Raw genomic sequence first — 11747 nt, forward strand, 5'->3', positions numbered from 1 at the left:
AAGGATGTGAACCAAGTTGTCGGAGCTTATAAAGGTTCGCTTGGGCAGAAGTTTTCACAGCACACCTCTTCTAAGTCTTGGTTTCTCTCATTACCCTCATCTAGCTCGAGCTACATATAGTATTTTAGTACGGAGTGGATACAAATTGCGTTTCTTTAAAGCTTACCAAGACAGCGGTACAGCTCGAAAGATTATAAAAATAAAAAAAAGGTTCATAAAATAATAGCACGTGCTTATATCAATCCAAACCATTGCACTGCACACTAACAATGCTTCACACAAGGTACCTATATTGGTTGTACCCCGCAACAAGTAATCAAGTCGGAAACAAATATGAAGCCGGAAATTAAAATATTCTCTGGGACCACGAGACATGAAAATCTAGAAGGCAAATAAAACTTATAAAAGGTAAAAGAAGAGTTAAGACATGAACAATGCTTCCAAACTCCAAAGGGAAATAATGTAAACGTTATCACTTTTTTCTAGGGGCGAAGGCAATTCAAGATGCATTTGGAAGCTTTAAAGAAACGTTGGAACAGCCGTTTTTAGAGATCATATACGTTATTTTGATACGCAATAACTTGGATATAACAGGATGAACAGAGTAAAGAGAACAGAGGCCATAAGAGCAAATAAACGCCAAGTACAAGCTGATAGATTAGGGTGGTGCAACTTGCTTGATTTGCACTGAGCTAGGAACATAAGAGCACACAAGTGGCCAACAACCAGCCTCTATAGACTCCCCAATATTCACTGGTTTGAAGTATCCCTTCTTTCCAATGATGTAAGCTACGTTGCTAGTGGGGTAATGTTTACCTCTGTCTTTATCAAGAATCACCGCGACCTTCTTCTTCTCGTCAACGAAGAAACTCCCACCTATTTCCAGAAACTGAAAAGCGACATTGGTGAGTGGTTTCATATCAACCGCTAAGAACAACTTGTTCCACGACACCGCATTGGGCTCAATCTTGCTACTAATCCATATCTTCACGGTAAATGTAGGTGAACCACATTGTTGAAATAGCACCGCAAGATGCTTTTCTCTAACACTAGATAGACTCACAGTATCTCCATAAAAGGCGTGAAAAGGCAGAGGCAGACGCGGTCCAAAACTCTCAGTTGTAAAATCAAAACATAGTAAGAAATCAGGGATATCTGATATCACTCGCACTTGTCCTTGTACTGCAGTTGGAAGCTTCTCGTAAGCAAACCAGTAAGTGTTCCCCCATGAGAGAAACACCACGCTGATGATACTATATATCCCAGTCGGGATTGACATCAACAACCTTCCATGAATCAGAGTTTAAATCATAGATTTCAAACTCACGAAGTCGGCCCTTCACTCTTGAGTCGTAATCATCAAGAAATCTCAAGACTTTGTAGCTACGAAACTTTTCCTTCCTTTCGCATCCTAGAGCGTACCGGTCGAACAATTTATGGTAAGAATTCATGGGTTTGATCCAGCTGGTTTGCCCCGAACAAGGGTTCCAAACAACAAGACTAGAGCTGTCTTTGGTGATGCATAACAGTAAACCGTCGCAGTGAAAGATTTTAGATATCTCTACACGATCTGCAACATCGTCTAGGCTAACAAGTTTACCTATACGCTCTATAGATGGGTTGAGGAGATTGACGCTGAATAAACAAACCCTATATTGGATCATCATGACCACCTGAAACTCTTTCCTGTGATAATTCTTTGCTGCTGCTTTGGCTTTACCGATGTGCTTCATTGTAAAGCTCCGATTTGTGGATAGACGGTTCCAATTTTTGCATGTAGATCTCACTCCTCTCAGAGATGTCACCGGAAGCCTAGAAAGCACCTCCTCCGCCATATCCCTTGGAAGATTGGATATCATCGTTGTACTTGTGTTTCAAGTAACCTTTTTACTTTTCTTCTCATATATCTTCCGGATATATATGACTATGAGAGGTTTTTTTTTCTCTCAGATTTCTTCATGTACGGTTGAGATCTGGACACATGTCAGAAAATAGGCACTTCATGATCTCATCCTATTCCACCGGGGAATCAAACTGTTTGCGAAGATGACGGAGAGCGGGTACACATTTAAACTAGCAGTAACCTGTTTTCAGGTGGAAATGTGTGAGAAATAGCCCGATCTTGGCCACGTTTTGCCTCTTTGGATGCAGACGCAAGAGAAACAGAGCATGCGTGCAAATGAAAAACAGAGTATTAAACTTTTGTGGTGTCACTGATCATAGTTTTTTTTATCTTTTTTTCTGAGTCCGAGAAAAGTGGCGCCTAATGCAGAATTGTAGTTATCTAAAGGCAAAATATTTTTGTATTTTTTACCCTAATGGGCTAATTGTATCCTTATATATGTGAAAATTTTAAGGAAACAAAAAGGCCTTGAATCAGCCCATTAGCGATGAGGTCATCAGTGTAAAATGATTTGTTTGCTCTAATCAGATTTCTGAATTTACCAATTAAAATTAAGTATCTAGAAATTCACACACGGAGGGAATATGAGGCGGTTACCACCGTGGATGCTCGGTGGCGCTTCCACCGGTGAAGCAACTGCTGCACGCAACGTATCAGAACCAGAAGAAGCTCCCAAACCAAAGGCTGAGAAAAGACCGAGAAGAAACGTAAAACCCAAAGAGAAAGACTTTAAACTCAACGCAGATGAACCTAAACGAGCTCGTAGGAAGATGGGAGATGAAGCTAAGCGTAGCAATAATGATGGTCCGGAGATGGTTCAACCAGTCATGACTGATCCAGAAAACGAAGATCTCACAGTTGATGACTTGTTAAGCTTTGCTCATGAGGTATATTAGTTCCAAAGTTTTTTTTTTTTACTAATTAGAGATTTGTGAATTTAACTTTAATTACAAATTAATGTTCTTTTTTTCATTTAAACAATTAATCGCAGTATGTTCAAAGTGATGAAGTGGTCCACACAAGCAAAGAGGAGGATCAAGGGCTTTCATCAATGTCTGAATCAAACATTACAACGTCATCTCAAGGAGGAACCAAAGATTCAACAGCACAGGACATGTTAGAACTGCTAATGGGTCCTTTTTTCAAGAAACACTAAGGAATATAATAATCTGAATTTGGGTTTGTAAGTGCTTCAACGTATATATATGATCAAGCTTCATATTTTTTTTGCCTATGATATATGAAAGACTCAAATCAAATCCAATACTGAAAAAGGAGGAACAAGTACTGTAGGAGCTACTGAGTTCATAAGCCCAATGACAAGGGCAAACGAAAGCATTAGTGCTCCTGAAAACATAAAGATTTCTCAGTTTTGGCAACTAAAAGGACCGAAAGCACCACTTTTTCAAGCGCATCAGTGACGTGCTGCCTTAATCAACATTATTCACATACACGAATCAGACCCAAAGATTGAATCAAATGTACTTACTAAACATTCAGATTTCTAAGTTGTCGTGGAGGTGGCTATATTATATACCGACGGCCACATGTAGATGTAGTAAACCCTAGTTGTTTTTTTCGGGGGTGCCTTAATGGGCTTGTTCTTTTAAATCGTTTATTGGGCTTATAAGAATTGTCTTTTCAGTTTTCTGTAAATGTTTTAGCCAAACTCTTCCTTTGATTTGTTTAGCCAATTAGTGTCTTTGTGACAACAGTAGTCGCTTAATATATTATAGTATTATACACTCAATGTCTCTACTTGATTACCATTTTTATCATGATTTTGAAGTATCATGCTTATAGTTTTACACTTAGGATTTGATTAAGAGTCCAACGATGTTAAATTAGGCTAAAAGTTATAAAAACAAAGACATAAAACCAGATCTTTCTTCTTCCAATCTTAGAATTTACTTCCCATTTATTTATAGCATGGAGTTATTATATTCCAAACTTCCCGTTGAATGCTTTAAATACCTTTTTAATTCTCGTTTTCCATATACTAAATCAAAAGATTAATGGGGATATTTATGAGTGTTATATGAATTGAATATACTGGATTTCTCGCAAATAGAATATCTAAATTTGATTAATCAACTATGTTATGAAATTTTTAGGAAGCCATGAAATCCACGATAAAACGTCTATGTCAAACGTGTATGCCATATAGTTAATTACACTAATTAAATGTATCATATGCTCACATCTACCGACAAACATATGACATGGTATTAATATCATAATCAACATGATTTGGTACTTTGAAATTCAGTAAAGATTGGAGTTGACCAAAAGTAGATTTAAAAAAAAAATATTTTAATTAAGATTAGCCATCAAACATGAATATTGATCATTAAACATGTATTTTGTATCAAACCAAAATAGAATGTCAAGAAACAACAAGAATATCCTAATGTTAACATGAAAATTTGGAAGCATACTAGAACAATGTGCTTTTTCATAACATTAAAATCACAATGCGCATTTTCAGAACAACTACAAACACATCCTCATATTTGCATTCCATTTTGTTGGGATCCTAACTATATATGTATGCACAAAATTCATATCTATTGCCAAAAAATTTGATGCATATAAAGTTGTGGTTAATTTTTGGAAAAATACACTATAATGCAACACAAAAGAACAAAGTCATAATAATTTCAGTTGATGTGGTTAGTGATATAATGTAACTTGGATTAATCACAAAGCTATGGCAATTGATTAGAAATTTATATGGTCAATCAAGGTGAAAATGCATAGGCCAAACAAGATGAAAGGTCATGAATTCATTGGAAAATTATCTAAACAACATCCAAATAAACAAATAACATCCAAATCGAAATTGTTTATCATTCCCATGTAGGTTTATTGTATGATTGAATTATCACCTTTTGCAAATCAATCCACGATTTCAAGCAAGTAATGCACAAACGTGGTCTCTTGGTATGTGAACTGGTCGCAAACCACACACCTCTGGAGGTAAGAGAGAGTTAAATTTTTTTGATTTAATAATTCTATTATAATAGTTTATTTTGTTAAAATATTGCATATTTTTAAAAATAAATTAAATATACATGAATGAAGATGATTTCTTTAGCTTGATTCCCTCATTGGATTTTGTTCGAAATTAGTATTGTTGAATCTGCATCGATAATTGTTTTTTACAACCGCCAAAATTTTATTATACATATGTAATTGAGAATTAAAAATAATAAGAAAACAAATAAGGGAGGAAGAAATACATAAAAACAAATAAATAAAATTGAGCAAAATATAAGATAAATCTAACAAAATATATAATCACATTCTTACCACAAGTTTTGAACACATGCAAGAACATAAACCAAACAAAGAAAATAATTAGAATTTGAGATATGGTGGATGATGATGTGAGAATGGTTATTTATGGAATTTCAAGAGATGAAAGTTATATTTCTAAAAAAAAATAATTAGAGGAATTAAAATTATAATTTATAGTATGTTTGAATGAAAATAAATGGAAAATAGTCAATTCGTAATTTATGTAATTTCATTTACAATTAGTAGTAAAATATAGATTTAAAATATAAATTAATGTACATTATTAAATTTTTATTTAATTAAAAATAAATATATATATTTTTTGAAATTAAATGCTAAACAAACCAATAAGAAAAAAGTGAAACCATATTTATATATATATCATTTTCTATGTCAAAGGAGCGCAGGTCAGTTAAACGAAGTCAAAAGTGATATGTAATATAATAATGTGTTAGTGTGCCATCAAGTTTGTAAAATTCTGATTTTGTGGAGCCTAAAGTCAATTTTGTTTTCTTAATTTATTAAGTGAAATATATATATAAAAAATTATCTCAAAATATATCTATTATACAGAATAGTAAAAACTTATTTTTTAAAACCGTAAATATTATATTGTAAATACGTTTGATTTTGTAAAATTGACTTCAATTATTTTGAGATGGGGAATAAAATTACAAAAATTAGCAAATACTGTATGTTTTTCTGTGTGTGTATGTGACAGAACACCCAAAATAAAACTGAGATTAAGGAATAGCTTGTACGACTGACTGTGTCCATTCGCCGGAGGTGTGTGTGTTTACCTCTCTCGCACTCTCTCTCTCTCTCTCTCTCTATTTTACCGCGCTTCTGGCAGAAACCTAACTACTACCTAATCTCCTAGCAACACATTTTGCAGATCGAATTGACCCGAAGAAGATCTAATCAGGTAACCACCGCTCCCAAGAATCACACAAGTAGCTCACCTCCGTCTTCTTTACTTTTTTCTAGTACGTGTACCCGTCGCTAAATCTGCTCAATTCTAACTGTGATCTGGATCGGCTGCGTTATCGATTTCGTTTTTTATTAGCCCCTTTGTCTGAGTTTGGATCCAGTCAAGTGATTATTAGATGCGATAAAGTTGGGATTGTTGATAAATCTGTGAACTTTATTATCGGTTAGAGAGAGAGAGAGAGAGGGGAATGGATTTGGGATTTCTAAAATTGACTAAAATTTTGATTCTTCTGTGATGCAGGAATGAATTTCTTGCTTCGATCTGCTTCTTCCGCTACTCATCGGCCTCCGGTGAGCGAACCACCAGCTACTCCGCCTCAACCTCAGCCCGAGACAACAAAGTCAGGAGCAACTTTGGAAGGTTTAATAGCTGAAGAGCCTTTCCCACAATACCCATCAGTTGAAGATCTTGATCGTGTGGCTGATGGATCTAGAGACGATGATGGTAGTGGAGAGTCAATTCCAAAGTCTGGTGCCTCTTGTATGGAGAGATTCTCAGATGTCTCTGAGGAACAAGGATGGATCGCCATTCCATATAGTAATTAACTTTACTCTCCTTTTACTTCAAAATTTTCAAGCTTTTGATTTCTTCTTTGTTAGTTATTCTCTGATTTGGTGATGTCTTCTTATTTACAGAGGAAATCCCGGATAACTTGTCTGAGTCTGTTGATATTCATTCGTTACGTTCCCTGGATCGTTCCTTTGTTTTTCCTGGTATGTATGTTGTTTCTCACATCATCTCAATCATTTGCGTGTTTAAACTGCGACTAGCTACTGGACATCAAAGACATTTTTTTCTACTATAGGGGAGCAGATTCAAATCCTTGCATGCTTATCTGAGAGTAAAGGAGACGCAGAGATCATTACCCCTTTTAAGGTTGCTGAGGTTATGAGCAGAACTGGACAGAGAAAGGCTTCGGACAAACAAAATGGGGATATGTCTGATGGGGCGAGTACACCGTCCGGGGATGGAGAAATGAGTCCTGATGCTCAGTTTGCGACTCAGAATGGTGACAGCCCTGGTAAAGATAGTTTGGATTCACAAAAGGACTTATCTGATGGTGAATCAATTTTGAGGATGGAAGATCATAAGAGACGAACAGAAGACTTGCTTTCCAGGTTTCAGAAGTCTCATTTCTTTGTTAGGATTGCAGAGTCTGGTGAGCCACTTTGGTCAAAGAAAAGCTCTCTGGTCGCAGATACAGAGATGGATGAAAAGAAGAAAAGTAGACCTTGTGTTAGTGCTTTTGTAGATAGAGGAGAATTCGATCCTAATGTTTCTGGAGGTGTAGCTAGAAGTAAGGCAAAATGCTGTGCCTTACCCAATGGAGATATAGTGGTATGTGATGGTAAATTTGTTACTTTCTTCTGTTTTGATAATAAAACTATGGTAGTCTGTTTGAAATTATATCTGAACCAGTGAAATTCCTCTTCTTGTGTAATCCGTTGTCTAATTTACCACACTACTCGTTCATACATTCTGAACTTTTTATAACTTAGTTAATGGACTTACTGATTCTCAGTCAACACTTTTGTTTGGAAGGATGCAGGTCTCTTTACAAGTTTATATTGTAGACTGTCCCAAAGAACCTATCATAGAGATACTGCAGTTTGAAAAGCATCAGGACAAGGACCAGAATTCTGAGAACGATAAGGATCCTTATGGGAACCTTTTAAAGTGGTTGATACCGTTGGATAACACTATTTCTCAACAAACCCGCTCTCTTGCACCTCCTGTAACCCCTAGCCCAAGTATAAGCAGCTCCGCACACAAGCCAGCGATTTCTTCTACCTCAGGCTCTCAACTCTTCTCATTCGGCCATTTTAGAAGCTACTCCATGTCCGCTCTACCTCCAAACACCGCACCAGTTACTACTGGACCCATGAAAACACAAAGCTCAAAACCATCATTTGATATTGAAGATTGGGACAGTTACTCTGGTCAAACGTTACGAAACGGTAAGAAGTGTGGGACTGAAGAGCTTTTATCTTTCCGGGGTGTCCCATTGGAGCGGGATAGGTTCTCTGTTCGTTGTGGACTCGAAGGTATCTGCATTCCTGGTAGAAGGTGGAGGAGGAAACTCGAGATCATCCAACCGATTGAGATAAATTCTTTTGCAGCTGACTGCAATACAGATGATCTTCTCTGCGTTCAGATAAAGGTGTGTCTCATTGCTGTTAAAATTTGGTATTACTGTGGTCAGTTATTTTCTGAGATGCGTCTTAATTTTGCTTTTTCCCCTGGCAGAATGTGGCTCCTATCCACGCTCCAGATATTGTAATATACATAGACGCCATAACAATTGTTTTTGAAGAGGCTGGGAAATGTGCTTCCCCTTCCTCAGTACCAATTGCATGTATTGAAGCTGGAAGTGAGCACAGTTTGCCGAATTTAACTCTCAGGTTAGCCTATTTTCTTAAAGTTCTTCGGAATGGTTTCTGTTGTATTGAAATTTCCCCCATCACTCTTCTTGATAATTGATGGATTTAGATATCAGCATTTTGCTTTAGGTATCCTCTCTTGGGTTGTTTGAATGGCCAGTAAGTTTCAGAAGTCTTCAATGATGTGATAGACAAAAAATACTAAAAAAATTCCTTAGTATTAGGTAATCTTGGTTAGTGACTAAGACATCGTAAAACTACTTATTAGATCTAGCTGAGTCTCTTAGAGAAACTAGCCTCAACAAGCATAGTCGGTTGGAAACTAAAACCGGAGTTAGAATGACCCTTTCAGCTTTTAGGAACACTATAGAGTGACTTTACCTACCCTTAAATTTTTCTTGTAACCTTTCAGGAAAGGTGAGGAGCACTCATTCATCGTGAAACCTGCATTTTCTGTTGGGAGTAATCTGAAGCCCTCTGCTGCAAGAAAAGAACTCAAATCATCGAGTTTATCTCTTCCAACTGTAAATTTTGAAAGAACAGGGAGCGGTTTAAGTGGTGATCAGTATGCGGTTATGGTGTCATGCCGGTGCAACTACACAGGTAGAACTATGTTGCCATGGTTTGTACCCATGTTTTATGTCTTTCTTCTGTTCAGATCTATAGCTGATTCTTATTTATTTTTTCAATGTTGGATTCAGAATCAAGGCTGTTTTTCAAACAACGGACAAAATGGAGACCACGAGTTTCGAGGGACCTGATGATCTCTGTTGCGTCTGAAATGTCAGGAGAGCCTTGTGGTCCTCATGGGAGAGCCTCTCAACTACCTGTTCAGGTCATTCTCTCTCTGAATATCTCTAGAAGCTAAATGCAACAATACATGAACTAATGGGAGGCATTCGTAGCCGAAGTAATACTAGTGTTTACCCAAATGATTCGAGCTTTAATTAGATGTTGTCCCTAAATTCTGGCAAGTAGTTGTGCCTTCCTCAGTTAAGGCTGGCTTTGTACAAATTCCCTAACTGCAGTGTGGTTCTAATTTTCAAATCAAACCAACCACTGGCCATCTGCAAAGACCACTCAACTTATATCCCAAATGGCGTATTTATTTTTGTACCTCATACTTTTTCTCTACTGGTTTCAGATTTTAACTCTTCAGGCATCGAATTTGACATCAGAAGATCTGTCTTTGACCGTTCTCGCTCCTGCATCCTTCACATCACCTCCGTCTGTAGTTTCCCTAAACTCCACGCCTACGTCCCCTGTAAGCCCATTCCTAGGATTCTCAGAGTTCACGGAGAGGGTACAAAGCGAGAAACGCAACACAACGATGCGTAAACACCAATCGTTACCACCAATTCCACTGGAGACAAGAACAGAGGATGGTGAATCTTCCAATCCTTCAGATGTTGTTCCGAAGAGCGGCTTAGGTTGCACACATCTCTGGCTACAAAGTCGAGTTCCCTTGGGGTAAACATCAAATAAATAATATCCAATGAGCTTAATTCTTGGGTATGGTTTTACTTCTTTTACCATTATAATTTGATAACGGGTTTTTACTTTCTAAATGCATCAGATGTGTTCCTTCGAAGTCTACAGCTACGATCAAGTTAGAGCTACTCCCTTTGACGGATGGCATTATCACTCTTGACACTCTCCAGATCCACGCCAAGGAGAAAGGTAAGCAAAAAAAAAGCTCTCTAGTTCTCAGCAAATGACTAGAAACACTTGTCCTGCTTCTTCTCTCTTTCCATGAAAACATATGAACACATTAATAGCTTGCACACTGTAGAATCTTCAGAATGTATTTTTGGATGTAGAGTCTTCAACATGATTAGATTGGGAGTGAATCCTAATCATAGAATGTTAGATGCTCGTGTTTAATGGGAGTGTAAGACCAACGGGATCGTTTGTGTGACAGGTCGTAGATACATTCCAGAGCAGTCTCTGAAGATAAACGCAACTTCAAGCATTTCCTCTGGGATTTTCTAGTCTTACCCGAAACCACTTTTGCCTACTGTTAGAGAGCCAAAAAGAGTCATCAAACACAGAGCAGTTACATCTCAATCCATAGAGGCTCAGTCCAAAGATTGTGTGTTGAAAATTAATTTTGGTTTCGATGTTTCAAGGTTTGAAGATAATTTATGTTGTAAAAACCCCACTTGGTGTTTTTCTTATTTATTTGAACCATGTATTTTCTTTGGCTTCTTTATTTGCAGAGAGACAAGACATTCATTGGTATCAAATTTATATCTGTTACCATTTTGCTTATATATAGAATCAGATCATCAAAACCGAAGATTAATCTGTTAACAAAATCCTAATTATCTTTGGAAAGTTACATAATAAATTCCAAGATCCAAGTTATCTAATGGATAAACAAGTTACAAAATGGGCTGATTCCCTCTACACAAACATGTACTATGTTTTGAATATTAAGTCTCAACATCCTCAGCTTGAAGGTTTGGATATCATTGTTCCTTGGATACTATGGAGGATATGGAAAGCAAGATATGATTATATCTTTGGTGGTAAGGACTTTGATACTAGTGAAGCTGTGATGAAAGCCTTGGAGGATGTAGAGGAATGGAGAACAAGGAAAGAGCATGAAGACCATAAAGAACCGGTCATAAGGTCACCTACCTTAGCTACGACAGTACATGAGAAATGGAAGCCACCTCCGAGCGATTGGGTCAAATGTAACACTGACGGTGCTTGGCATAATGATGGTACTCGGAGTGGTATTGGGTGGGTTCTTCGGGATCATCGTGGAGAAGTACTATGGTTGGGAGCACAAGCAGTTAGGCGAGCAAGATCAGTCTTGGAAGTTGAGCTGGAAGCGATGCGAATGGCAATAAGCATGATGTCTCGGTTGAACTACAAACAAATCATTTTTGAATCCGATTCATTGGCGGTTGTCAACATGTTGAATGATGATGAAAGCTGGCCAATTTTTGCTCCTATAATTCAAGACATTAAAGAATTGCTTACAACATTTTATGAGGTGAAAATTGTGTTTTCTCCAAGAGTTTGTAATGGTGTGGCTGACAGAGTAGCAAAAGAGTCTCTTTCTTTTTAGAATAATAACCCTAAGTTATTCTCTCTAGAGCCAATTTGGGTCAGGCCTTTTGTAACGGTGGATAAACCAGTGTATCATGAATTCGTGAATGAA

General features: G+C 37.2%; 3 protein-coding genes and 1 pseudogene across 9 annotated transcripts; 3 read left to right on the forward strand and 1 right to left on the reverse strand.

The window, feature by feature from the left end:
- Positions 1–432: 432 nt before the first annotated feature.
- LOC109130804 (F-box/kelch-repeat protein At3g16740 pseudogene) lies at positions 433–2120 on the reverse strand (annotated as a pseudogene).
- Positions 2121–2430: 310 nt separating this feature from the next.
- On the forward strand, positions 2431–3124 carry LOC104765637 (uncharacterized). The gene is made up of 2 exons (XM_010489387.3): positions 2431–2790; positions 2895–3124. The coding sequence occupies exons 1-2, from the start codon at positions 2488–2490 to the stop codon at positions 3057–3059; spliced, it is 468 nt and encodes a 155-aa protein (XP_010487689.2). The 5' UTR covers positions 2431–2487; the 3' UTR covers positions 3060–3124.
- A 2719-nt stretch (positions 3125–5843) lies between these two features.
- Positions 5844–10837, forward strand: LOC104765639 (uncharacterized). Of its 7 annotated transcripts, none has more exons than XM_087501901.1 (12): positions 5844–5989; positions 6099–6128; positions 6435–6731; positions 6830–6907; positions 7000–7532; positions 7744–8355; positions 8442–8596; positions 8988–9178; positions 9277–9410; positions 9720–10045; positions 10152–10255; positions 10497–10837. In XM_087501901.1, exons 3-12 carry the CDS (start codon positions 6437–6439, stop codon positions 10565–10567), a joined length of 2499 nt encoding a protein of 832 aa, XP_087358027.1. In that variant the 5' UTR covers positions 5844–5989; positions 6099–6128; positions 6435–6436; the 3' UTR covers positions 10568–10837. The 7 variants fall into 7 exon arrangements, with proteins under 7 accessions (XP_087358027.1, XP_087358030.1, XP_087358033.1 ...); XM_087501904.1 differs by having other exon boundaries at positions 5854–5989; positions 7737–8355; XM_087501907.1 differs by having other exon boundaries at positions 5903–5989; positions 6099–6189; positions 7737–8355.
- A 109-nt stretch (positions 10838–10946) lies between these two features.
- On the forward strand, positions 10947–11654 carry LOC147920325 (uncharacterized). The gene has a single exon (XM_087501015.1). It carries the CDS (start codon positions 10947–10949, stop codon positions 11652–11654), a length of 708 nt encoding a protein of 235 aa, XP_087357141.1.
- The last annotated feature ends 93 nt before the right edge of the window (positions 11655–11747 follow it).

The sequence above is a fragment of the Camelina sativa genome, chromosome 19 (assembly GCF_030686135.1).
Source record: "Camelina sativa cultivar CO46 ecotype springtype chromosome 19, ASM3068613v1".
NCBI lineage: Eukaryota > Viridiplantae > Streptophyta > Magnoliopsida > Brassicales > Brassicaceae > Camelina > Camelina sativa.